Genomic DNA, 24,034 nt, shown 5'->3' with positions numbered 1-24,034 from the left:
ATCACATAGATTACCGGTACACCTTTGAACGTCGAATTACTTTTGAGTTGCATCGTACTCGTACCTAGATGGATGGCAAACTCTCTTCCCGGGCAATCTCGCAGCTTAAACATTTCGGAATCCATCCATCATCTATACTGCGTGACATAATTTCACATTGTCGCCCGCCGCATTTGTAAGCCAGCAAGCTCCTTTCAAGTTTTGAAATGCCATAGCAACCTTGGAAAGTCTTGTGCGTCGGTGATGATTGGTCGTGGTCGTGGTCGTGGTCGGATTCGGATAGCTCGCATCGGTATTCTTCAGGCCGCTGCAATAGACAGCAGGACGGATGTACGATATACGAAATACGATGCAATCAAAGTAAGGTTACCCGTCAGTATATCGGTACCAACTTTCTAATCTCACCCAAATCCAAGCGCGTAGCTAGATGAGACCTTCTTTCTCGACCAGTACTTTCGCGTCTCGACTACCTATGCAAGACTCACTTCAAACAGCCCTCACCTCTAGATACCGTGATGTTGTTTTACCTTTCTCCCGGCCGTTTTCGTCACGGATCTCTGGGCAGCGGAATTTCTTGTGTGATTCAACACACACGCATGTGCAATATACAAACAGTCCCGATGGAAATGAAATGACAAACAAACAAATAAACAAAGAAATGGACCAATAAACCGCCAACTGGCCAGTAGAACCTTGGGTCCCCTTCATGTGTGTGTGTGTGTGTGTGTATGTGTGTATGTATGTGTATGCATGTGTGCATGTATTTATTATTTGATCATATACTCTTCTGCTATGAATCCATTTGCCAAGATCGTTCCCTTGCCAAGATCCAGTCTCCAGTCTTTTTTCTTTCTGCGCTCACCTTTTTACACCTTCGGAGACCTGGGAGCGTGGCTGACATGATTTATGAACCCGGCCACAATTAAAAAAAGACCTGGTGCTCGAAACCCAAAAGAGATCCCGGGCCCATCTTAGTCCAGAGGGAAGGGAAGGGAAGGGAAGGGAAGGGAAGGGGAAGGGAAAGGGCAAGAGAAGGGGAAGGGCCAGGGAAACTAAAGAAAAAAAGGGCCAGGGATTAAATCATAAGAGGAGAAGACTGAAGACTAACATAACAAGACCGAAAGATCCCAAAAGATTGCCTTTTCGTTACTTCTTGGTATCTTCGGACTACTTTACTAGTACGGCGCCATATCCTCTCAAAACCCGATTTTCGTATTTTTGGCTGCTTCCATCACTTCCATCACTTCCATCTCTTTTACATCATACATCCATCATACATCCGCCTCTTCCCTCTTCCCTCTTCCCTCTTTCCCCCATCATCGCACTTCTCTTATACATACATCACCCTCCTCCCTCCACCTCCACCTCGCCCTCGCACAAATCCTCTGACTTGTCCGGCCTGGCCTTACCTTCCTACCGCTTTTATACTTTCTGCTTTCACGACGACGACAACGACAACAACAACTACAGTGTTAATTTTATGATTCGATAAAATTAGATGAGAACATCTTCTCTCACGCAAATCACAGACACACAAACAGCCAAACAAACATTATCCATCATTCATGAGATAATCATACATTCGTCCATTATAAATCAGCATCCTTCCTCTTAAACTCCGCCATCTTCCTTTGCGCGTATCCGCCGATCCCGTAGAAACGCCTCACTCTCACCCTCGCCTCACTCTCACCGTGTGAACAAGAAGAAAAAAAAGTCCAACGGTCCAAAACATCGTCGACTTCTACCTGATCATTCCTGTGATTGAGACCTTGACCGCGCTCATAACTTGCCATGCCGGAAACAAATTATTATTCTTCGACAACTTCACCAACATTTACAAAGTCCAAGATGCCTTTCTCGTGGCCGTCGATACCAAATCCTATCCCTCGTAGAATGAGGAGGAGGCTGAGGTCCAAGTTTCGCTCCAATCTCCCCCCAGCTTCGTCGATAGCTTCAATTGAGACGTCTTTCGATCCAAAGGATACATTACGAGCGTTGAGGTCACATAGATGGTCCGTTTATGATGGTCAATATTTGATCTTGATCATCATCGCAATCTTCTCGCTTTCAATCAGTCAAGCTCCGGGACCTCTCATGAAGACGGGAGCGGCTACCCTTTTAATGCTTGCACTTCTCATGCCAGTAACAAGACAATTCTTTTTGCCAGTTCTCCCAATCTTCACCTGGTTGGTTTTCTTTTTCAATGCTCGGTATGTGTGCCCCTCGATCCGCGTTGCGATTCCTCTTGTCGCTCTCTTTGAGCTGCTTCGAACTCCTCTTCCAACATTACATGCGAGTCCGCTTTGTTTCTAACAGATACTATAGATTTATTCCTGCCGAATATCGACCACATATCTGGGTTAAAGTTCTACCTGCCCTCGAAAATATCTTTTACGGTGCAAACATTAGCAACATTCTCTCGGCACACCAATATGTCGTTCTTGATGTCCTAGCATGGTTACCCTATGGAATTCTACACTTTGGAGGACCGTTTGTTTGGGCCGCCTTGATGTTCCTTTTCGGTCCTCCCGGTACCGTACCAGTATTCGCGCGAACTTTCGGTTACCTGAACATCATTGGAGTTGCCATTCAACTGATCTTCCCTTGTTCGCCTCCATGGTATGAGAATTTGTATGGTCTTGCGCCTGCCAACTATTCCATGGAAGGATCACCTGCAGGTCTCGCACGAATCGATTTACTATTCGGGTTTGACATGTACACAACGAACTTTACCGCATCACCTTTGGTGTTTGGAGCTTTCCCATCATTGCATTCTGGTAATGCAGTATTGGAAGCACTTTTCATGAGCCATTGCTTCCCAAAACTTAGACCATTCGTCATCGGATACGCCATGTGGATGTGGTGGGCAACCATGTATCTATCTCACCATTACGCCGTTGATCTCGTAGCCGGAGGTTTCCTTGCCGCTATTGCTTTCTATATCTCCAAGACAAACTTTTTGCCAAGAATTCAAGCAGACAAGATGTTCCGTTGGGATTATGACTATGTTGAGAGAGGTGATGCACCTACTGGCATTTACGAATATGGACTTGCAGTTCTCGACCAAGATTTCCGTCACGATAGTAGTGACGAATGGACCATGGGATCGTCCTCTTCCTTTTCTTCTGGATCAAGAAGCCCAACTGATGAAAACGGATCAGCATGGGAAGGTGATACCCTGGCATCTCAAGCTTCGGATAGTGAGCTTAGTGAGGTCATTGTTAGGTGATCTTTTTACGTCTGCAATAATATTGCACTCGACTAGAGTAATTTCTATCAACTCTCCAACTTGAGAGGAATTCTCATCATGATTTTACGGCATTATCATGTTACGGCGTTTCCACATGAGCGACTTCTATCCTAATTCGACTTCCAATTTCCGACATTCCCTGGATTACTGGACAGCTCGAACATTTGTACATATACCTCTTTTTAACTATTTTCGGGACCATTCAATTCGAAGATTTGGATACACGAGTTCCTTACAGTATATACTAATGATAATACTGCCGGAATCAACTGAACCAAGCCGATCTGCTACGTCATTTCGACATGGCAAGCGATTTCTGGCTAAACATTTCGATTCCAACTTCATTTCTTACTGTTCATAATACACCTATCATGGTTGATTATGGACATGGGCACTTTTTTTAATATTTATTCGCCCACTTTGTGTGAATAAATCGTCCAACTATCGCTAGAGTTACCGCCGCTTTTACCTCTTCTCTTCGGGGGTGTTTTTTATAGAGAAAAGTTTGTGCTGGGCTCGCTATACATGTATATTCTCTTCATGTTTTTTAATGAGAACTACTTTTAAAGACTCTCGCTGAATATAGATTCTGAGATTATTCTTCATTACTTGGGTTGTTTTGTGGGTGATAAGATGATGGAGAGAATTAGGGGATTCTAATGTCATGGATGTAATGAGCGTGGGATGAGGGATTATAGATGGATTTCCTAAATGGTTTACCATAACATAGCATAACCTAATTTTGGTTTGGGCTTATATCTGTCGTTGAAGACACGATTCGGATTGGATCGAATCGAATTGATGGGATCATCACACACTTTTGGATTTGGAATGACTTTAGGGTGTGATGCATAAGGATGAGATGGAAAGGAGATGAAGAGAAAGAAGCGATTCGCTTTTCTCTTGAAGGGAGGGGAAGGGAGAGGAGAGTGTAGTTGAAAGTAATGAAATGAAAAAGAACAAGAACAAGATGTAAAGATGAAAGATTCAGATGAAGACGATCGACATGAGTTGAATGAAATGAAATTCAAATGAAAATGGAATAATCAAATTTGAATTTGAATTTGAGTACATATACATACATGAATGAGTTGTATTCTTTTTTGTACTTGAGAAATTATTAGTAATTAGGATAGGTAGTTAGACGGTGACTCGCGAGTAGTGAGTAGTGACGATATAATATAATATGATAGATACACAAGACAGCTCGACAACAACGAATCCATCCATTCATTCATGTAGAACCCCTCTGTTCAATCAATCATTGACTCGTTAGCTCGTTTGTTCATTCTTTCATTCATTCATTCATTCATTGATTCGTTCGTTCGTTCGAAACCCTTACTTTGACTCAATTCAACTCAACTCAACTCAACTCAACTCAACTCAACTCAACTCAACTCAACTCAACTCAACTCAACTCAACTCAACTCAACTCAACTCAATTCCATTAAATTTAACTAAATTCAAAAAAGATAAATATATATATATATATATATACATACATACATAATTCCTTCTCAACTCAACTCAACTCATCTCATTCCACCTCATCTACATGACACACCCTTTCCCCTCTTCCTTTCCTCTCTTTCTTCCTTCCCCCCCCCCCCCCCCCCCCTCTAAAGTACACCCACCTCTAATTTAATTATTAAAAAGAAAGCCGTTTCGTAATGCATAGCATACCTAGTATAGCACATTTAGAGACTTATTTTCCGTTTTCCGTTCCTGGTGTGATAATGACCCCGAATGCATGTATGCATGCATGCGCAAGGCGAGAAGTAGAAGAGGAGCGAAAAAAAAAAAAAAAAAAGATATCTCTACGAAGAAAGAAAGAGGGAAAATTAGATGATAGAAGATAGAAGATATATTACGTGTGCACAAATGCACCTCCACCCATTCATTCATTCATTCGTTCCTAATTTCATTCCGAATCCTAACCTAACCATAATATCTTGGCTCATCAAAAACATGATACCTGTGTCCCCTCACCCCCTCTCCTCTAAACAATTGTGGGAATCTCTTTCCTTCACTCACATCCTCTTCGTCCACTCTTCTATTCCTCACTTCATCACTCTCTCCCTCGGGTTCTCCGACCAAAAATTTCCCCACTTGAATCTCCGTATCCGTAATCGTACTTCGGGAAACTCTTGCATATGCTGATCTTCTAAGCCCCTTATAAAGGATATATTCGCACCATCTATCCCAATCACTAGGATCAATATCATGCATACCCGATCTTTCGGATACATAAGTATTGTAATTTCCTTCTAGGGGTTTGGTGACGAGGTAAGAGAGGAGGATAGATGGGTTTGTAGAAGCACCCATTAAGTCAGCTAAGTATTCGGATTGAAGTCTTCGATCTTCGGGATCTTCTTCTTGACCTGAATGGAAGACAAAGACGTCCACTGGACTTCCGTATACGTCTAGGGTAGCGGCGATCGCGGGAGCTAATTCTCCTACAGGTGATGGGAGTAAGTGGTGGGTAGAATTGAGGATTGGAAATTTTGAAAGTAGTGCACAACCCCAGGTGTGTTTGTTAGGACCTGGTCCGTAATCAACATACATGCCAAGATCTTCTGCAAGGAATTGAGTTGTATCACGGTTGCCCATGATAATACGTTGAAGATCCGATTCGAGAAGACCAATGACATCGATTTCCAATTCTTTGATTACATCTCTCATACGATGTTCAGATGACCACATATCATTGTCTAGACTGAAGTGAATAGTCCAAATGCCTGCCGTGAAAACCTTCTCGTCCTTATGGTAAGGAACATAATCATATGTTGGAAAACGCATGTATGCTGTCGAGATAGAAGCAAGCTGAAGAACTGCAATTATATAGAGGTAGTATAAACGCTGTTTTCGTTGATTTAAGAAAGCATTGAATCGTTTTCGTTGTGCGGCGGGAGTGGATGAAAATGTAGCGAAAACACCACAACCAATCAATAACATAGTGACAGTCATGACCCAGTCTGTGTGTTCTCTGACCAGAGGACCACCTGGAACAAAAGCATAGGCCACAACCCAAACATGGAATAATACCATGAAGTTGTATACGAGGAAACCAACTCCAAACGCTTTGGCTGGACTTTTTCTGGCAGCCGATCCTAATAACGGAACAGATACAGCCATGAGGTAAACAGTCAAAACCAAGGCACCATAGTACCCTTTCCAATGACTGTACAAGGTAAGCATGGCAGCACCTACGCAACCAACACCATACAATGTCCAACTACGAGCCAAAGATTCATTAAATAATCCGAGAATGAGACCAACTCCCATTGCAGCAATAGTCCAGGCACCGTGAGGTGCTGAAATTGGACCACGAACAGGATATCCTTCCCAAACCCAAAGAATCATTGTGCTCGAATCGGATAGCAAGGAATGTAAACCAAAGAAAAGACCTCCAATACCAAGACCAGCAAGAAGTGATGGACCTTCCTTACGGCTTTGAACTGAAAGCTGATCTCCAGTGATCAAACTTTGACTTGGTCGTGTGGATCGCAAAACAGCTAGAATGGCAATGATGAGGCCATAACCATTCAAACCACCATTTTCAGCATGCGCAATAGGCCAGATAGGATTATTGGTGTGGAATGTAAATTTAACAACACTTGATGCGATGAGACCGATGGTCCATGCTGAAATTTTCGATTCGAGACGACCTGGCTGCCCTGCTGATGCGTACCAAGTAGCTGCCCAAGATAAACATGACATCCAGAGGCCGAAACCAACGACGAAAAGTCTAGGCGCTGGGCTCGTGATTTGATAGGCACATAACCCAATCAAAGACATGAGATGACATGCCCGAAGATTTTTGACAACTAATGCTCGAATGGATCTAATTCCTAAGAACAATGGAGAAATGGTACACATAACCATGACTTCATAGCCTGAGATACCCATATGCCAAAGAGGAAAATCTGACAATGTTAGCGAGTTTTATCCCAGTTTCTTTTTGTAGTACTTACACCAGACGACTATGCCCAAAGAAGTCAACATTGACCAGAATACGAACTACATGAATCTCAGTAAAGGTCTCCTAGACAACGAAAATCAATACTTACGCCATTGTAGACATCAGCTGCTGCATCGAAAGCTTCAGGCCATGAAAAAGATTGACCGAATAGTTGACCCACTTCCTTTTCTTTTCTACTTACCGATTAGCTAAGTATTTTTTTTTAAAAAGGAATTAGATATCACAAACTCTTTCTCAAAGACTTTATCAACTATCATCTTTTCTTTTCTAAATAATGATATTGATTTAGACGTGCTCATAATGATGTTACATTCAACAAAAATGTTATACACTATTTTGGAAGCCAGTGGACGTACCCCTTAGACTGACCCTTAACATCCTTCACAACTAATTCGAAAGTTTCAAAATCGAGAGCTGTAACAGCATCAAAAGCCACATCAAACAAAATCAAAGCCCATTCGAAGAAAGCGTATGTTGTGTATGCTAAAAGTTCCATTAGTTGACAATTCGACACCCGATTTGATAAAGAAATCTTACCCCCAGCGACTCTGTGAACTTTGTGTTGGATAAAAAAGTAAACCAAAGGTACCAAAGTGCCAAAGAAAGATCCCGCGAGATATTTTCGATATTTAACAGCTCGTGCATTATCTGGGCTTAAAGCTAGACATCCTAAAGTCCATGGCAAAGTAGCCACCAGATATGAAATCATAAAAATGTCATGCCAATCGTGATCGTCCGTAGAAGTAACATAAGTCCAACCACCACATGTAAGAGTACGGAAAACGCCCGCAAAAGCGACAAACTTGGGCAACTTTGAATTCGGTCGTGCAGTGAGAAGGTACCATAATCCAACGAGAGCAAATCTGGGACCTGAAAGAGATGTTAGACAAGCTTCACATAGCTCCGATATCTTGATTTCTGCCACACACCAGAAGTAATAGCTATAAAGACCATAAAAAACGAACGTTCCGGGTATCGATCTCCAATTGTCGCGGAAACTGAAGGGAACCATTCATCTGGGTAACCATAATATTCATTTTGAACGATTTTGTGATAATGGAGAGAAACTCCGACAATGAGCGCGCTGAGAAAAGCAGCTATTGATAAATTGTAAGCATTTTCAACATAAACCCAAGATTCGTTTGCTCGTACCATATGCGACTGCAGTATGAGTCCATGACACCCATTTACCTGAGAAAGCGAGCACAGTGTCGCCGTCCTTAAATTTGGGTGCCATCTGTGATTTTAATCACTTTGTATATGAAATATTCACATCCAAATGAGTGTAGACCGAAGCATCCGGAGATATGAAAGAGGAAAGAGGGAAGAAAATTTTGAGATGGGATGGGATGGGATGGTATGGTAATCACAAATGGGGTTCAATGTAAGGTACAAGCAAGTGGGCACGCGTCTATTTGAGATGAGATGAGTTGTTGGATACCAAGCCTTCTGAGATAGCCGTGAAAGCCGTGAAAGTCGTGCAAGTCGCGCAAGTCGATTGATAATTGGGCTTCCCCTCCAAGAGACCTGGGTGGACTGACAAGGTAGATTCTCAGCCTTCTCCGAATGCTCCGTGACGTTTCGTGGGATTTTAAATTGTCAAGGTGGAACCAGGTCAAAAAGCTGTTGAATTCGAGAAAACTCGTGGCGCGCAGAGTTCAAAGTGTACCTGGGCGTGCTGGGCTCGCTGGGTAAACACGAAAATATGACACGGATGAAATTAATCCTTGCTGGCCGGCCATTCGGACTTTTGATCTTCCGTCTCTGGCGACTAGGCTTGAATGAGTCGGCATAATCTCTACAATTCTTCACCGCCCAAAGAATTTCTGAAGATTTCCCCGGGGTAAAGAAAAGTGCAGAGAATCATCAGCAAATTCAATATTCAAGCAATTCAACCATGTCGGGCGCAAACGACAAAGCAAGATTCTATCTTGAACAAGGTGTTCCTCAATTGCAAGAATTGGAGCAAAAGAAAATATTTACAAAGGTTAGTTTAAGTATTTCTCTCTGTATCTTACATGTCGTTTCTATCTTATGCGATCATCTACTAAACAAAAATTTGTACTCAGGATGAAATCAAAACATTAGTCAAAAAGCGGTCCGATTTCGAACATAGAGTGTTGGTGAGAGGTTCGAAAGCCGTTGATTTTGCTCGATATGCCGCATGGGAAATGAGTCTCGAGGAACTTCGCCAAAAAAGATGTAAACGAATGCGCATAAAAGGAAGCTCATCGCATGCCGGTCAAGCACGCGTATTCGGCATATTTGATAGAGGTGTAAAGAAACATGCTGGGGATGTCGCATTATGGATGTCATATTTGGAATATGCAAGGAAAGCCAAAGCGACGAAAAAGTTCAAGACGGTTTTGACAGCGGCAATTCGATTACATCCTACCAAACCGGAATTGTGGCTATATGCGGCCAAGTGGGCGTTGGAATTGGATGCGGATATGAATGAGGCAAGAAGTTATATGCAGCGGGGAACTCGATTCTGTACTAGGAGTAAGGACTTGTGGATCGAATATGCGAAATTAGAGATGATCTATCTAGCAAAGATTGCTATACGGAGGAGGATTCTTGGTTTGGACATTGATAGGACTATCGAAGCTCCAAAGGAAATCGAAGAGACACCCGAAGAGTCTGGATTCACAACCTCACAGGATATGATCGCAATTCCAGATTTCAAGGATAACACAATGCAGCCAAGCATGATGGCAAGAGTAGGAGTAGATTCCGAAGCCGCAAAAGACCCAATGACTACACCAGCTCTCAACGGTGCAATTCCACTTGCTATCTTTGATGTCGCTAAAAAGCAAGCATTCTACTCATCAGCCGCAGCAGAGGGATTCTTCGACATGTTTGCAGCATTTACCCAAGTAAAATCTCTTCCTAAAATCCTCCAACATGTTTTGGACAGTATGTTGGAATCATATCCTAAGGATCCCGCAACATGCAATTGTTATATTCGTCAACCATTAATTGGCATCGATCACACCTCTCCCGAGTTTGCAGTCGCCATTGGATCTGCACTAAATCGTCTCAAGGAATCAATGGAGAATACTAATGATAAAACTCAATTGTCACTGAAGACAAGAGCATGGATTGAGGCAATCGTAGCATTACCAGAATTAGATTCAGGCATTCAAACGGTCTTGCAACATACACTCCGAAAGCTGGAATAAGTGCAGCATGATTTCAGAGGTCAGAGGATTTGGATGCAGTACGTCCACATCCAAGCGAATTTGGAGATGCAGACGTGGGAAATGTCTGGATTCTCGTTCATTGATGAAAGTGAGGAAATCACTGGTGGCAGTAGATAAACCTCTACAATTTTGACCCCCCCGTCCATAGGATAAGGAAGGTTAGAGGTACAACAAAAGCATAATCTTGAACTTGTGCATAATGTGAAGAGGAAAAGTTTCAAATGGCGTTGGGCTTGGGCAGGAGTATAGGAGGCAGGGCTCTTTTATGAGATACTCAATATCGAGAAGAAAAAGTACTACTCGATACCAAGAATCTATCAATTACTTTAATTCTTTCTTCGAACCTGGATCAATGTGAATATTTAAACCTGGGATTATCTACTTGTTCTAACGTATTTCATCTCTTGGTTCAATAAACTGGACGTGGACTCAACCCATCAATCTCAAAGTTGAGATACCTTGTTCTGTCCGAATTCTTTCTCTGGTAGTTATTAGTCTCCTTCGCGGGGATTGGGAAAGTAACCCACTTATTGACGAATTCATTCTCGTGTATACATACATATTTTTTCTCCTTTTTTTTTTATTAGATATGGAACAGACTGTTGGTTTTTATTTATTTATCAATTCGGCACGATGGAATTGCATGAGTGTTGCATTAATTGAGCGAGGAAAACTGGGATATGATAGAGCGGAATGTATTGCGTGGAAAAGTTTCATGAGGGGATTTGTGCAGTGGGGATGGGAGTGAGCGTTGAGAGTATGAAGTATCATTCTAGTTTATCTGGGTGTTTGTATTCTTATATCTACTTGTATCTGTATCTGTATCTGTATATCTATTTGTATCTGTATCTGTATCTGTATCCCCATCCCTATACCAATGCCCATCATCCCCATACAAGAAGAAGAAGAAGAAGAAGAAGAAGAAGAAACAAAAATCCAAACTCCATTCCTCATAATAGCGTAAGCGCAATTTCGAGCTTCGTATCTCCAATTCACCATCCTGTCCAATCTTTCTGTTTTCCTTTCAAACACTCGTAAACAATCTGGTTTGTGTAGGTGTAGATAGTGTAAAGAGTATGTAGGAGTATAAGTATAACTCATACGTACGTACATACATACATACCATAAAAGAAAAAGATGATAAATAAGATGATCCAGAAACCAATCAACGTCAAAGGATCATCTCCTCCAGGGAGAAAATGCGATGAATAAATGAGTGGATGAGTGAGTGAGTGAATGAATGAATGGATGGTCTCAAATTTCTTCGTTTCCGCCTTGAGATCTCTTCGGTGGGTGTGGAAAGCGTAGCGAGTGCTATTGCTTCATATCACACATATCGCCGGATATCGTATCCATGTTTCGAGTATCACTTTTCTCCAGTGGATGCATATCTTCCGGTAAGCACCCATCCCGCATCCATTCGAAGGACCTTCCCCCATCCCCAACATATCCCATGAATATACCTCATCATCCCTTCACCCCTCAAACCAACCACCCGTTAACAGGAGGATAAACCTGTTCTTCCCAGATCCTCCTCTCGCCATCCGCGACCGCGGCATTCCCTCCCCTCCTCTCTCGCGCTCTCATAATACTCTTCAAGATCCTCTCTCGATCCCCCTTACTCGCCGCAATCCTCGCCGAGATCGACACATGCGCTCGCTCGCCCATGGCTCCGGTTCCAAATCCTCTCACCCCAAACATCTCCATACTCGCAGCCGCAATTCCTTCCCCGCGTCTTCCAGGTGCGAAATACCCGCTGCCATGCACATCATATCTGTTCCGTGCGTTTCCGCGCACGCTCTCGGAACTCGCAAAGGCTTTGACGCTGGAGGTTTGGTGGTAGAGGTTTTTGGCGGTGCTTTGGAAATGGGTCTTGGAGAGGATGGATTGGTTGTAACGGAGGAGGTGACGTGCGATGACGGGGAGGGTTTCAGGGGCAGACATCTTGGTAGGTGTGTGTGTTGAGCGGGTGTGTGGATGAGGGAATAGTATAAAGGTGGTGATATACTTCAAGTGAGTTTGATCGAGAAGTCGATGTTCGGTAATCGAAGGGCTCAATGAAGAGATCTCCTTTTGACGATGAGCTGGTGTAGTTGAGTTGATCGACTGGCTTGCTTTCGATATGATCCGCAGAGAAACGTCTCTTCTATAAATCTTTGATATCTAGAGAATTCTGGACTCCGGAACTCAAAGTAGAAATAGGGACTCCGTTCCTGAACAGGAAATGTGGGTTGGATGCGAGTGTCAAGTGATATTCACGTGAGGAATATCTACGGGGGGAATAATTGATGATGATGATGATGATGTGACGTGATATGGTACGATGTAACGTGAACGCTGAACAGCAACAAAAGACGACAATTAAAGATGTCAAACAACGATGCGATTCGAAAATCCTCCTGGGACTATTTATCGATATATATAATCTCAAGAAGAACAACAACAAGACGAGTAATCAAACAACCAGAAAGTATAATAGATAGATTAAAAATCCTTCTCCCCAAGCCGGAAGCCCCGCCGATATTTATCCTCCAACCCATCAGCTGCCCACCTCACCTATGTCTCCATCCTATCCTATCCCATCCCGTCCCGTCACCAATTCCTCACAAGTCACACCTTCCATCCGTCCGTCCAGCGTGCCAAGCGCCCACCAAGTTCCACCCGCTGAAACCCTACTCCACCCATGCGATACGACGTAAAGTAAGTGCCGAGTCGATAAAGAAATATCCAGAGATACGCCGTAGACGTAGTGCTGCTGCACACACATACATTCGGAAATGCGTACATATTACTTACAAACCGCCAAACATCTTGGCCCAACCAAGCTTCTGGGCATTTAATATTCCCCCCACTACACCAAGCAAATCACATGTATCAAGTATGTGAAAAGGCCTCCAAAGTGGATAAGATTAAGATAAAACTCGACAAAGTTAAGAGTTCCATTCGTACGCTAATACCTTATCTGTTTGGATAAACGGATAAATATAGATTTCTCGCTTGGCATCTTCAGATCAACACGGGTGCTTCCGCTTGCATCGATTCGGGGGGAGAGATTCCTTTTGGTGGAGATATTTGAGAGAATATGTGGATTGTGAGTATGGAGAATCATAGAAACACCACGGGGTTAGATGAAAGAGTGCTTGATGCTCCAAGAACTCGGACACAAACAAGGTATCATGAAGGGCTAGACTTGAAGCGAATAGCCCCATTATGTCTAATTAGTACGTTTAAGAGGAAGAACCAGAAGACTACCCAAGTGTTCTAATCATCAACATGTGATGTTCCAAGACTATCATTGCATTGTGAAATGGTATCCTGTTATTAAGAAATCTATAGCTTTGCTTCCCAATACACCCCCACTACATTTCCAAGAGCTCATATCACAGCTCAACTGTCTCAAATCTCATCTTCATCATGCGAACAAAAATTCCCAGCCCAAAGTTGCTCAAATAGACACTTCAACTCCTCATTTGAATATAAAGTTGACGTGAAACGCCACAAGAAATAGATCATGGTCGTAAAGAATTCGTGTCGTCCAGTGGCATGGTGTGGAGAAAATAAAAAATGGTAAAGGACCGAAGAGAACAAGAAGAATTGAAGTTTTGAATATCAAGTGCTTTTTCATCATCATCATCATCTCCCCGAGATCTTCGCCGCTCCTGCAGACCATAAACCCTTTGTTGTTTCAGCGATTTTCCTAGTCTGCGCCTCGATTTGTGCTTCTGTTTGACCCTGACCAGAACTTCTCTCTATACCCCTCATAAACTTTTCACGCTCATCGTTGTTCGTACCTGCTGTACCATATCCTGAATCAACATCCATAGCACTATCTCCATCTCCAGGTCCCATCCCACCCAATCCAGAATCTTTACTGTTCGGATTCAAAGGTCTGGCTCCACGATTTGGCTCCATAGATTTTGAACCGTCCATCATACCGGCTTGGCCTTCGCGGAGTTTATTAATGGCGCGTACAGTATCAATGGCAGCATGAAGAGTCCGCCTAGCATTGAAGTTCTTCTTAACAATCGGAAGTAAATCGCTACCTTTACCATCCTTTGATACTGATTCACCGGTGACGAAAGGGTGTGTCAATGCTTCGTGGGCGGTCATTCTTTGGGTAGGATCGATTGTAAGGCATTTCCTGATAAACTCTCGAGCTCCTCGACTAACACCTCGCCAGTATTCTATAGGTGTAAAGCTATAGTCTGCGATGAGAATCGCTTGCATTTCCTCCAGATTAGAATCTCTGTCGAAAGGCGTGTATCCACATAGTAAGAAATACGTAATAACACCAATTGCCCAAATATCTACTGGCTTTCCATGTCCTGTCTTCTTGAAGATTTCTGGTGCCATATAACCTGGTGTACCGCAAGTAGTGGTTAAAACGTGAAACTGCTCTTCGTCCATTATTCTGCTCAAACCAAAATCTGCAATCAACAAATCCGCATTATCTTCTGGTGTTCGAAACAATAAATTTTCGGGTTTCAGATCGCGATGGACGATGCCATGATCGTGTAGGTACGCCACAGCGGAAAGTGTTGCCCTGATAAGGTCTGCAGCATCAGATTCGAAGTAAGAACCTTTTCGACAAATGCGATCAAACAATTCTCCCCCAAGTGCCAAATCGGTAACAAGATATAAATTATTGAGGGTTTCGAAGTAATCGACTAAAGTCAGGATGTTTTGATGTCCCATTGAAACACGCTTGAGTACAGCGATCTCATTACGAATCTACAAATAGGAGAAGGTGTCAGCAGGTGTTACTAGTATGAGCGTCATGAAAAGTTCTTACCATATGTTCTCTTCCCGCCATTAATCGTTTATTAATGACTTTTGCGGCGTAATATCTTCCTGTATCAACGTGGACGCATTCTTTGACGACTGAGTATGACCCTGCGCCCAACGTCTTTCCAGTCTTGTACCGACATGGCTGAATTTGAGGTTGCGGTGCTCCTGGGTGAGAATTCTGAGGATGCGAAGAGCTCATCTTGTTGTGCGGAGCGATGGAGTATTAGATGAGGGATACGATTAAACAGTGCGCACAACAATCAAGAATGTGACGGTGAACCGCTCTGCACGGATGATTCTCGGAGAGTTTGATAAGTAAATTTGAAGGGTTGCTGAAAGTTAAAGCTGTTAGGTGTTCTGGTGTTCTGGTGTTCTGGTGTTCTGGTGTTCCAGTGTTCCAGAATGGAAAAGGATGGTCTTTCAGGTATTGCGGTTAGATTGCGGGGCAATGGATGAACGTTGAACAGTTTAGGTGCCCTGGCGGCCTATCTAGTGGGCTTAGTAAGATCGAGGTCAGCCACTGTTAGCTGAAATCATTCACGAACGGCCACAGGAAATCAATCAACTGAGCTCACGCCGTCAAGGGATCAGGCACATTCACGACTCGAAATGAATACGAACCCTCACACTTTCGCACCAGGTTGACGGGCCAAAATAAGAGATTGGAGGGGTTCCTGGCCATTCACGCGACTTCTCCTCAGATTGATTGCAATGATCTTCTTCGATGACTGCAAACGCTCAAGTCGGGAAAAGATGACTGCAAGAATCATACAGATATGCCTGCCTCAGTCGTCGAGTAATTATTTATGTGGCTCGCAGAGATTCCAATTGCTGATCACTGGTTTTACTTTGCGCAGATCTGTCTGGCGGTCAAGCTGCGTACGCGGTACGTTTTCTGACTTTGCTTTGGCACACAGAGAGAGTGATGCAACGGTTGCAGTATAGACTGATCTGATAGACGGTGGTTGAATCGATCCGTTTAGTTCAGCTAATAAAAGACCAGGAGGCTCAGCCATGTGTGTCTATCGACGTGGAAACGAAACCTGGACCCTGATCGTGGATAGCGATCATCCTATTGGCCACAATGATGTAAAAGTCTATTTTAAGGTTGGTGAGGGTAATGGCCATACATAAATTGGGTTGTTGTGAGTTGAGTCGGGATGTGATGCTTTGGCTAGATCAATTGAATTCTTGCATTCTTCTTGTGCTCTTGGAAGACATGGAGGATACGAAGGACACAGAGTACCCGGGGTGAGCAACATCACTTCACTCGCACTTCACTCACACTTCACTTCACTCGACCCTTCATTCCACCCAAATACGAGTGTTGATCCACTAGAGATCTCGTATCTTTCCTCCCTCCCTCGTACACACACAGTCTACATTTACTACACAGTTCTCGACCACGGTGATATACCGACTACTATATAAGAAAGATTGATAGATACAGCAGTGTGTCCTACGCTTGAACCTTGCTATCGCTATCTAATACGAACCTTCACTCATTAGCCTACGCATTCATGGATACGGATGGTAAAATGAATCTATCAATCAAAACCTTGCTCGGAAATTTCATGCTTCATGCTTCTTGTTTCTTTGCTTTTTCTTGAGACCAACCTTTGCAATTCCAAAACAAGTTCCAGGAGATTTGACTTTTTCGCTCTATTTCATACACACACATGTTCACACACTTCCTTTCATTTAACAGCATAATTAATCTACACGTGATGCAATTTTCTCCATATAAGTACTCCACAGCAAAAGACGCGTCGTCACAGATATATCATCTCAAAATTCTACCGAATGCGATCTTCCAAAACTTAAATCGCGTTGCTGGGACTGCGCCTTGTCAACGGTACAAATCCACAAAAAATCGTAAGTCTCGACTAGGATTTCGTCTTGTGTTGTCATTAATGTGTATGGCGTTGAAATTCACTTAATTATGTTGTCCTGCCCCGGCCGCGCCTTTTCTTTTTTTCTCTTCTTCTTCTCCTTCTCCTCCTCTGCCAGCTCCTATTTATTTGTTTCAAGTATACCCTCGTTTCGTGCTTTTGCTTTCGCACTTGTTTTTACTTAATTTTCTTTCGTGTGCCAAGAGCATCTTCTTAAGCAAGAGACCTGCGCAAAGAAACGGTGGAAAGTAGTAATCGGTCGTACATTTACTATCACAAGAGATGGACGACTATGGCGTAGGATCTAGTGGAAACACTGGAACCCCAGAGAGCCAAGCTGGAGCCCAAGGAAGCTATGACAGTTCCGGTAGCTATGGATCAAGTGGAAGTCAAACAGCACAAGGTCAATACAATGCTCAGACAACCGCATATCAATCCGCATACACATCTGCAGCCACTCCGACAACTACCTCTAACAGTCAAAGTCAAACAAACTCCGCATTCCCAACTTCTACTTCTTCCTCGAATGGACTATCATCGTCGGAACGAACAGCAATAATAGCAGGAGTTCTTGGTGGTGTCGGAGCATTGTTGATCATATCTCTCATTGCTATCTATCTATTGCAAAGGAGGAAGACTAAGAAGGTCGCTGGTCGCAAAGGAGTTACGCAGCAAGTATCTTACAATGGATTAAACTCTTCATTTGCCGGTGTACCTTTTATCAAAAGTCATACTCAAGGTACTGATGGTGAAATATCTCGGCCACCAATGGTTGCCGACACTTCATACCAAGGAGCTTACATGAGAGGCGGACAGTCCAGCTATCCTGACCTTTCCAGTGATATGGAAACCGACCGATTCCTACCAAATGATGAAGAAACTCAACAGAGAATGGCCGCCGGAGGAAATGGGTATCACTCACCATCTAATCACCTTGGCTCCCCAACACAAGATCCGTTCACAGATCAAAACCGCCTATCCCAGTTAACACAAAACCGTATATCTCAATTGACACAAAATCGCCTTTCTCAGTTGTCACAAAACCCCGAGTCTCCTACCAGACCAGGGCCACTAGTCAGACATGATACCATGGGCTTTCCTCTCGACGACGACGATACCTCGTACATTGGACCAGATGGTGAACAACACCGCCTCTCCAGAATAATGCACAGCCCCCACGCCTCAATTCTCGAACCGACCATCATAGCTCCCGCCCCCGTACGCCCCACTATTTCCCACGAGAATCTCGAGCGAGGCCTTAATGGAAACCAGGATCTATATCAAAATCGGGCCGCCCCTCAACACCTCGATTCTTTGACATCAAATTACGATAATCCATACGACATCGAGGACGAAAATGATACAGTTCCACCTATGTATGGAGCTGTCCAAACTTCGTCTCCTGCTCCTATGGAATCGGGTTCATGGATCGCTGCACGCAATCCACATTTAGCTGCAGCTTTCGGTAATGATATGCATAGGAATTCGAGCACGAGGACTCAGAGTAGTTTCGCACCAAGTGTGGTTAGTGATACGGAGTTGGATAGATTGGGAGTGGGACAGAGACCGTGAGAATGAGGGAGTGAAAGTTTAGGTTATAGTGAAGGTCGAATGAGAATACGGATATGAATTTCATTTGTGGGATCAGTGTGATGGATTGGGTCGAGAAAAGGGGTAATGCTGATATTCGATTGGATAGGATATGATGGGATTGAAAGTGTAGGGAAGGGAGTAGGCATTTTAATTGGCGTTTTGGGGAAAACATCATGATATCCTGGTCCGGTCAGTGAATAATGAGTTGTTAGCAATCTATTTGATTACCATTATCTTTTCAAAATGTTTGTGATTGCGATTTGGGGGTTTGGGCTGTGTTCTGGGGTAATGTTCTTCTTTGGGTGGGGAGGGGAGGGAAGATTGGATGCTGTGAGGTGAGATGGGTTGATGGTTGGTAATTTTTAATTGTTGGCTGCTGGGTTCTGAGTTGGTTGGTGGGTTGGTTGGTTTTGTGTTTGTAACATCCTATGTATGGGGTGAATTCTTACTTCGAAGCAATTGAAATATAATACATATATGCTTCTTTATCCAGTGAACCAGTTCGCATTCTACTCGGTTGACTTTTCAGAGATAGTGAAACGTTCCAGACAATTGAAAAAAGTATGTCATAAATCTGTTTTAGAAATCGCTGCCACCTTTTCCACTGCTTCTAGACTTCTTTTTATCCCCGTGTTGCTTTTTCATTTTCAACCGTGCTGTGTTGGCTGCAGTTTGTCTGTATTGAATATTAGCGCATTCTTGTGTTCAAAAACGTGACGGGATGTCAAAGTTATCGAACTGTATCGCTATTAAAAAATGCTCCAGACATAAATCACAAAGTTGACTTGCCCTTGTATATTGACGTCGGGCCTCAATCTTTGACTTCCGCTCGAATAGCTTTCCCTCCGTGTTATATCTTCCAACCTTCTGGGTATGCTAACTTCCCCCCTTCACTTACACGGTTCGCTTGAAAAGAATTTCTTCCACCATTTATTGAGGGAGATAATGTTGTATATACGAAGGGAGAATTTCACGAATGGATGATGCTCGAAAAAACACGGAATGGAAGAAATTCATGACTTACAAGTGCTTCACTCTCTGCTGCTGCTCAATTGAAGCCTTTCCCGGAACGGTCGTTCTGTATATACGTCTGATTTCCTCATGTAACCTTCGATGTGTCTCCTCTTTATTATCAGTCCGATTACGACTACTATCACATTGAATCTGAATGGCATCAGTATTCTTCAAATAATACGTGCCGCGGCGTAATCCATTGGATATTGTCAGCGGCAGAATGGCATCGAGCTTTTTCATTGGCCAGACTGTATTTGCTTTTGAAGATGTTCTGAACAGGATCAGTTCTAGGATATTTCGTCTATGGAATTCAAGACGCTCGACGTACTTGTTTGTCTTTTGACCACCAGGACCTCCGGCAGCTGAGTAGGTGGTCTCGGCTAGCTTTGTGGAAATGGTTGATTCGTTGAAGTTAGAATACCATGTTCTGGCGACCTCAAATTCAATTTCGTCTGTGGATTGAACGGAATATGCTCTACAGCCCTGGAAATGTAATCTTGTGAATAGAGGTCGTGTTTGAAGAGATGTGGTATCAATTGGCTTGACAATTTGAGAAGGTGATTGCAGCAGCTTGGCTGTGAGCTTGGCAAAATAACGCATGTCACTTCGACAAACTTTTTTGTTGTCTCACCTGCCTAGAGGTTCATAGGATGTTGGAAAGATGTTGCTTGACGAAGGCAGTATGTGTATACTTTACAAATGGAAACTTTCCCCTTTTGGCTCCAGCGTGAAGTGTAGTGTTACTTGCGATGGAGGCAAGGGCAAATGCAACTATCAAACAAGTGACTGCTCGATTGTATTACATAATCATTATTAAGCACCGAGATAAAAGTGGTCAAGCTGCAAAATTCGCAGATCCGAGATTTATCCGAGCCAGACTCCTAGACTACTTCGTACCAGTACCGGTAGAGCTAGTGGGAAAAGGTCTTCCAAGATTTCTTGGCATGATCAAATTAATTCATTCGATTCTTAACTCTCTCTCAAATCACATCTAGAAATCATCACAAGCATTGCGACAGCCTCATAACTTCGATTCCAACACACCCAAACAAAACCATCAACTTCACGCCAGTGAACATCAAAGTCTTCTGCATTACCAAGGCGACAATCTTACTTTTGATAACCTGATAGATAACTATTCTTTGACTGCAGTTTCCCCCAAAGCTTTCCAATCGAGCAGGCAAATCAAATCTTGCCTAACCCCGGATTGGAAATTTATCGCATCGCCTTTGCCCATCAAATTATCTCCACGCTCCATTAATTTTTATATCTGCTACCTTCTCTCAGTTTGTATCTTCTCCTAGCATACGAGATTGTCAAATATCGGATCCCATCAACCTGAACAGTTTGTGTGCATTCCGCACTCATAACAAAGACATTTATGACTTCAGAACCACCTGAATTCCACACAAAAATCCAATCACCGCTCTCTCCACTTCCGGTTCACTTTCCTAATCCATCGGAAATTCCTGTTCTTCGAAATCAGATTGATCCGACCTTCAACATGACGACGACCCATGAACCATCAAAGGCTCCTTTGGTGGCTCCTGAAATTATCGAATCCTCGATGGTTGCTGAGGATATAGATTCTCCGCTTTCCGATACGCGCTTTTCAGATGCTTATGATGAGAAGGATGAGGATGCAACAGCAGCAAAGGCTGAGGAAGAAGATGAAGGCGATGATTATGCCATGACATTTGACTCTGATGGGGAAGAACACTCAGATAGTCGCGATCAATCACAGGCAGTTGACCAAGAGTCGAGCAGTCTTCCTAACACAGTGCCAACGAGCGAATTGCCTAATTCTCTTTCCAACCATCGACCTGCCACATTTGATCCCCCAAATGGCCCAGAAACCCAACCCGCCCATACCATCCCTTCTCTTACTATCCCCTCGATTCCTCAATCTACAGCTGCCCAAAGCTCTGATGATTCTCAAAATCCCATTACCAAAGCGGAAACCACAAACTCTGAGGACCCCAACGGAGAAATAGACATTCAGCAGCTTTTGGACAATATCACTGCCAATGCCGAGATTAATGCACAAGCTGCCCGCCCAAATTCTTCCTCTTCTAGCAATGCCCCTCCAAAAGGTAGCTCGAGTCTACCTACCCATGCAAGCCTCCCCCCCCGCCCACAAATTACCCAAATTCCCAAACGTTCCAATTATACTTCTTTCGATGATCCCCATAAGTACACTGTTGGAGGTTCAGGTTTTTCACACCAACCCAATTCCTATAACCATTCTGGTGTAACATCATCATTAGTTGCAGTCGGTGCCCCTGGTACCGCTACTGATCCCCGATATGGTCTCCCCCCACCCCCATCTGTTTCTTTCAATCATCCCCATCAAGATGCGAACAGCCCAAAACTTTACACACAAGCCCGTCGCTTTCCATCTGACCAATCCCATGATGGACATGACAATGATGACAGACCTTGGGGACCAACAGTGCAGAAAAAGTATGATGAATTTCTTGATAGAGAACGCACATATGTCACTGAAGGGCTTTGGGAAAGATTTCCAAAAGGCTCACGATTGTTTATAGGTAAGAAAGTCTTATGCAATACCAATAATCATCAAATGTCTAATATTTTGTTCAGGTAATCTTCCATCGGAAAAGCTTACCAAACGAGACTTGTTCCATGTTTTCCACAAGTATGGCGAGCTTGCCCAAATATCGATCAAGCAGGCATTTGGGTTTGTTCAATTTCATGATGCCGCCTCTTGTTATAAAGCTTTAGAGATGGAGCAAGGAAAGGAAGTCAGAGGTCGTAAAATGCGTAAGTTATTTCATGTTGCCTTTTCGAAGCCAGGCTAATACTCTTCGTACAGACCTCGAAGTGTCCAAGGCACAGAAGAACACTCGGAATGCTGGCCAGACTTGGAGACGATCCCAATCCCCCGAACAAACAAGAGGAAACACATCAGCTCGTAATCGTAATCCCCAGACAGAAGCTCGTGGTTCAGGTTATAATCACAACGATCGTAACCAGAATGATCGCCATAGATCGCAACCACAGCATGGAAATCAACGCCCACATGATGGCTATCGATCTGGTAGGTCGCCATCGCCAAGTCGAAACTATAGGGGTAGAGAGGCCAGAGACGAATACAGATCTACTCGTAACAATGATTCATACGATAGCAGAGATAGGCGTCGCTCACGATCTCCTTTCTCGGGTGCACAGCGTGGCAGTTACAGAGATCGTAGCCCAAGCCCAAGAACCCGTGAAGCCAATGAAGATGGCAACCTTCAAATCCCTCGACGTGAGCCGTCGATGGTTCCCGATTTTCAAATAATTCTTATGGCGGAGTTGGACAGAGGATTTGTCTCCTGGGTTGAGGGAGAACTTCGTGGACGAGGTGTCAAAACCGAAGTAATGTTCCTTAGCCCTCGACTCTCCCTTCAAGCTGTTATTCGTAGACAGATTCTCGAAGGTGTCATTGCGGTTTCTCAACTCGATATGAGATCTCAAAACGCTAGCAAAATCCCTTTGCAAGTATTCGATCGCTCGGGAGGTATCAACGCTGCTGTTCGATTTGATGAGTATCAGGATTTGGAACCTAAGATTGCTGCCGAGCTTGTCGTACGCGCAAAAGCCACCGCTCAAAGACCTCAGTACGCGCCAAACCCAGCTCCGACTTACCAAGCTCCAACAGCACAACCAAACGCAAATATCGCAAACATTATGGGACAGCTGGACAATCCTACTTTGCAAAAGTTGCTCGGAACGTTGAACAATATGCCCCAGCAACAGAACGCACCTGCTGTAGCAGCAAACTCGGCCGTCGACCTTGTTAGCTTGTTGGGCGGTTTAGCACCACAGCCACAACAAGCACCTCAGCAGATTTATCAACAATCAGTGCCACAAGCTGCTGCAGACCCTTACGCCAATTATAACAACAGCGCTACATATGGCCAGCCAGCTGCACAACAAAATGGGCAAGATGCACAGCAGGTCCAGGCTATCATGGCTCAATTGGCTAGGTATAGACAGTAGATGGTGGATTCGTGTTCTTTGTTCTTCTTCAACTGGGAGATCATGGTTGAATTTGCATATGAAAATGACGTTTCAGTGTATACTATGCGATGAATTATGGTTAGATGTGCATTTCGGGAGTTTAAGGCATGGCATGGTATGGGAGGTATTATGATGTTAAGAGTGTGTTTTCTACCATGTATGTTGTGTATGAGGCATGCGTTTCAGGGAGAGCCAGCGATGAGAGCATATTGGGAGATAAAACAGAACAGAAGAAATCACTCGTGCGTAGATATTCATACGGCTCTTAATAAACAAATAATATCAA

The 24,034-nt window shown here is 43.6% G+C and overlaps 8 protein-coding genes across 8 annotated transcripts; 4 read left to right on the top strand and 4 right to left on the bottom strand.

Moving 5' to 3' along the window:
• The first annotated feature begins 1,088 nt into the window (after nucleotides 1–1,088).
• On the top strand, nucleotides 1,089–4,450 carry Bcaur1. The gene is made up of 2 exons (XM_001546265.2): nucleotides 1,089–2,210; nucleotides 2,326–4,450. Exons 1-2 carry the CDS (start codon nucleotides 1,792–1,794, stop codon nucleotides 3,227–3,229), a joined length of 1,323 nt encoding a protein of 440 aa, XP_001546315.2. The 5' UTR covers nucleotides 1,089–1,791; the 3' UTR covers nucleotides 3,230–4,450.
• Nucleotides 4,451–4,875: 425 nt separating this feature from the next.
• Bccwh43 lies at nucleotides 4,876–8,920 on the bottom strand. Its single transcript, XM_024691559.1, has 8 exons — nucleotides 8,385–8,920; nucleotides 8,162–8,329; nucleotides 7,770–8,102; nucleotides 7,589–7,715; nucleotides 7,461–7,499; nucleotides 7,321–7,405; nucleotides 7,225–7,270; nucleotides 4,876–7,176 (listed from the first exon to the last, which is right to left on the bottom strand). The coding sequence occupies exons 1-8, from the start codon at nucleotides 8,467–8,469 to the stop codon at nucleotides 5,189–5,191; spliced, it is 2,871 nt and encodes a 956-aa protein (XP_024547330.1). The 5' UTR covers nucleotides 8,470–8,920; the 3' UTR covers nucleotides 4,876–5,188.
• A 78-nt stretch (nucleotides 8,921–8,998) lies between these two features.
• Nucleotides 8,999–10,867, top strand: Bcutp6. Its single transcript, XM_001546267.2, has 2 exons — nucleotides 8,999–9,219; nucleotides 9,302–10,867. The coding sequence occupies exons 1-2, from the start codon at nucleotides 9,130–9,132 to the stop codon at nucleotides 10,412–10,414; spliced, it is 1,203 nt and encodes a 400-aa protein (XP_001546317.1). The 5' UTR covers nucleotides 8,999–9,129; the 3' UTR covers nucleotides 10,415–10,867.
• A 328-nt stretch (nucleotides 10,868–11,195) lies between these two features.
• On the bottom strand, nucleotides 11,196–12,929 carry BCIN_02g08100 (hypothetical protein). Its single transcript, XM_024691558.1, has one exon. It carries the CDS (start codon nucleotides 12,377–12,379, stop codon nucleotides 11,918–11,920), a length of 462 nt encoding a protein of 153 aa, XP_024547329.1. The 5' UTR covers nucleotides 12,380–12,929; the 3' UTR covers nucleotides 11,196–11,917.
• Nucleotides 12,930–13,714: 785 nt separating this feature from the next.
• Bccmk2 lies at nucleotides 13,715–15,654 on the bottom strand. Its single transcript, XM_001546271.2, has 2 exons — nucleotides 15,228–15,654; nucleotides 13,715–15,166 (listed from the first exon to the last, which is right to left on the bottom strand). Exons 1-2 carry the CDS (start codon nucleotides 15,420–15,422, stop codon nucleotides 14,069–14,071), a joined length of 1,293 nt encoding a protein of 430 aa, XP_001546321.1. The 5' UTR covers nucleotides 15,423–15,654; the 3' UTR covers nucleotides 13,715–14,068.
• Nucleotides 15,655–16,989: 1,335 nt separating this feature from the next.
• On the top strand, nucleotides 16,990–19,017 carry BCIN_02g08080 (hypothetical protein). Its single transcript, XM_024691557.1, has one exon. The coding sequence runs from the start codon at nucleotides 17,398–17,400 to the stop codon at nucleotides 18,685–18,687; it is 1,290 nt and encodes a 429-aa protein (XP_024547328.1). The 5' UTR covers nucleotides 16,990–17,397; the 3' UTR covers nucleotides 18,688–19,017.
• Nucleotides 19,018–19,044: 27 nt separating this feature from the next.
• BCIN_02g08070 (hypothetical protein) lies at nucleotides 19,045–20,466 on the bottom strand. The gene is made up of 3 exons (XM_001546274.2): nucleotides 20,051–20,466; nucleotides 19,733–19,993; nucleotides 19,045–19,384 (listed from the first exon to the last, which is right to left on the bottom strand). Exons 1-3 carry the CDS (start codon nucleotides 20,320–20,322, stop codon nucleotides 19,288–19,290), a joined length of 630 nt encoding a protein of 209 aa, XP_001546324.1. The 5' UTR covers nucleotides 20,323–20,466; the 3' UTR covers nucleotides 19,045–19,287.
• Nucleotides 20,467–20,668: 202 nt separating this feature from the next.
• Nucleotides 20,669–24,033, top strand: Bcnab3. Its single transcript, XM_001546275.2, has 3 exons — nucleotides 20,669–22,271; nucleotides 22,327–22,506; nucleotides 22,559–24,033. Exons 1-3 carry the CDS (start codon nucleotides 21,104–21,106, stop codon nucleotides 23,725–23,727), a joined length of 2,517 nt encoding a protein of 838 aa, XP_001546325.2. The 5' UTR covers nucleotides 20,669–21,103; the 3' UTR covers nucleotides 23,728–24,033.
• The last annotated feature ends 1 nt before the right edge of the window (nucleotide 24,034 follows it).

This window comes from Botrytis cinerea, chromosome 2 (genome assembly GCF_000143535.2).
Source record: "Botrytis cinerea B05.10 chromosome 2, complete sequence".
Taxonomy (NCBI): Eukaryota; Fungi; Ascomycota; class Leotiomycetes; order Helotiales; family Sclerotiniaceae; genus Botrytis; species Botrytis cinerea.
This window is presented reverse-complemented; position numbering and strand designations above follow the sequence as displayed.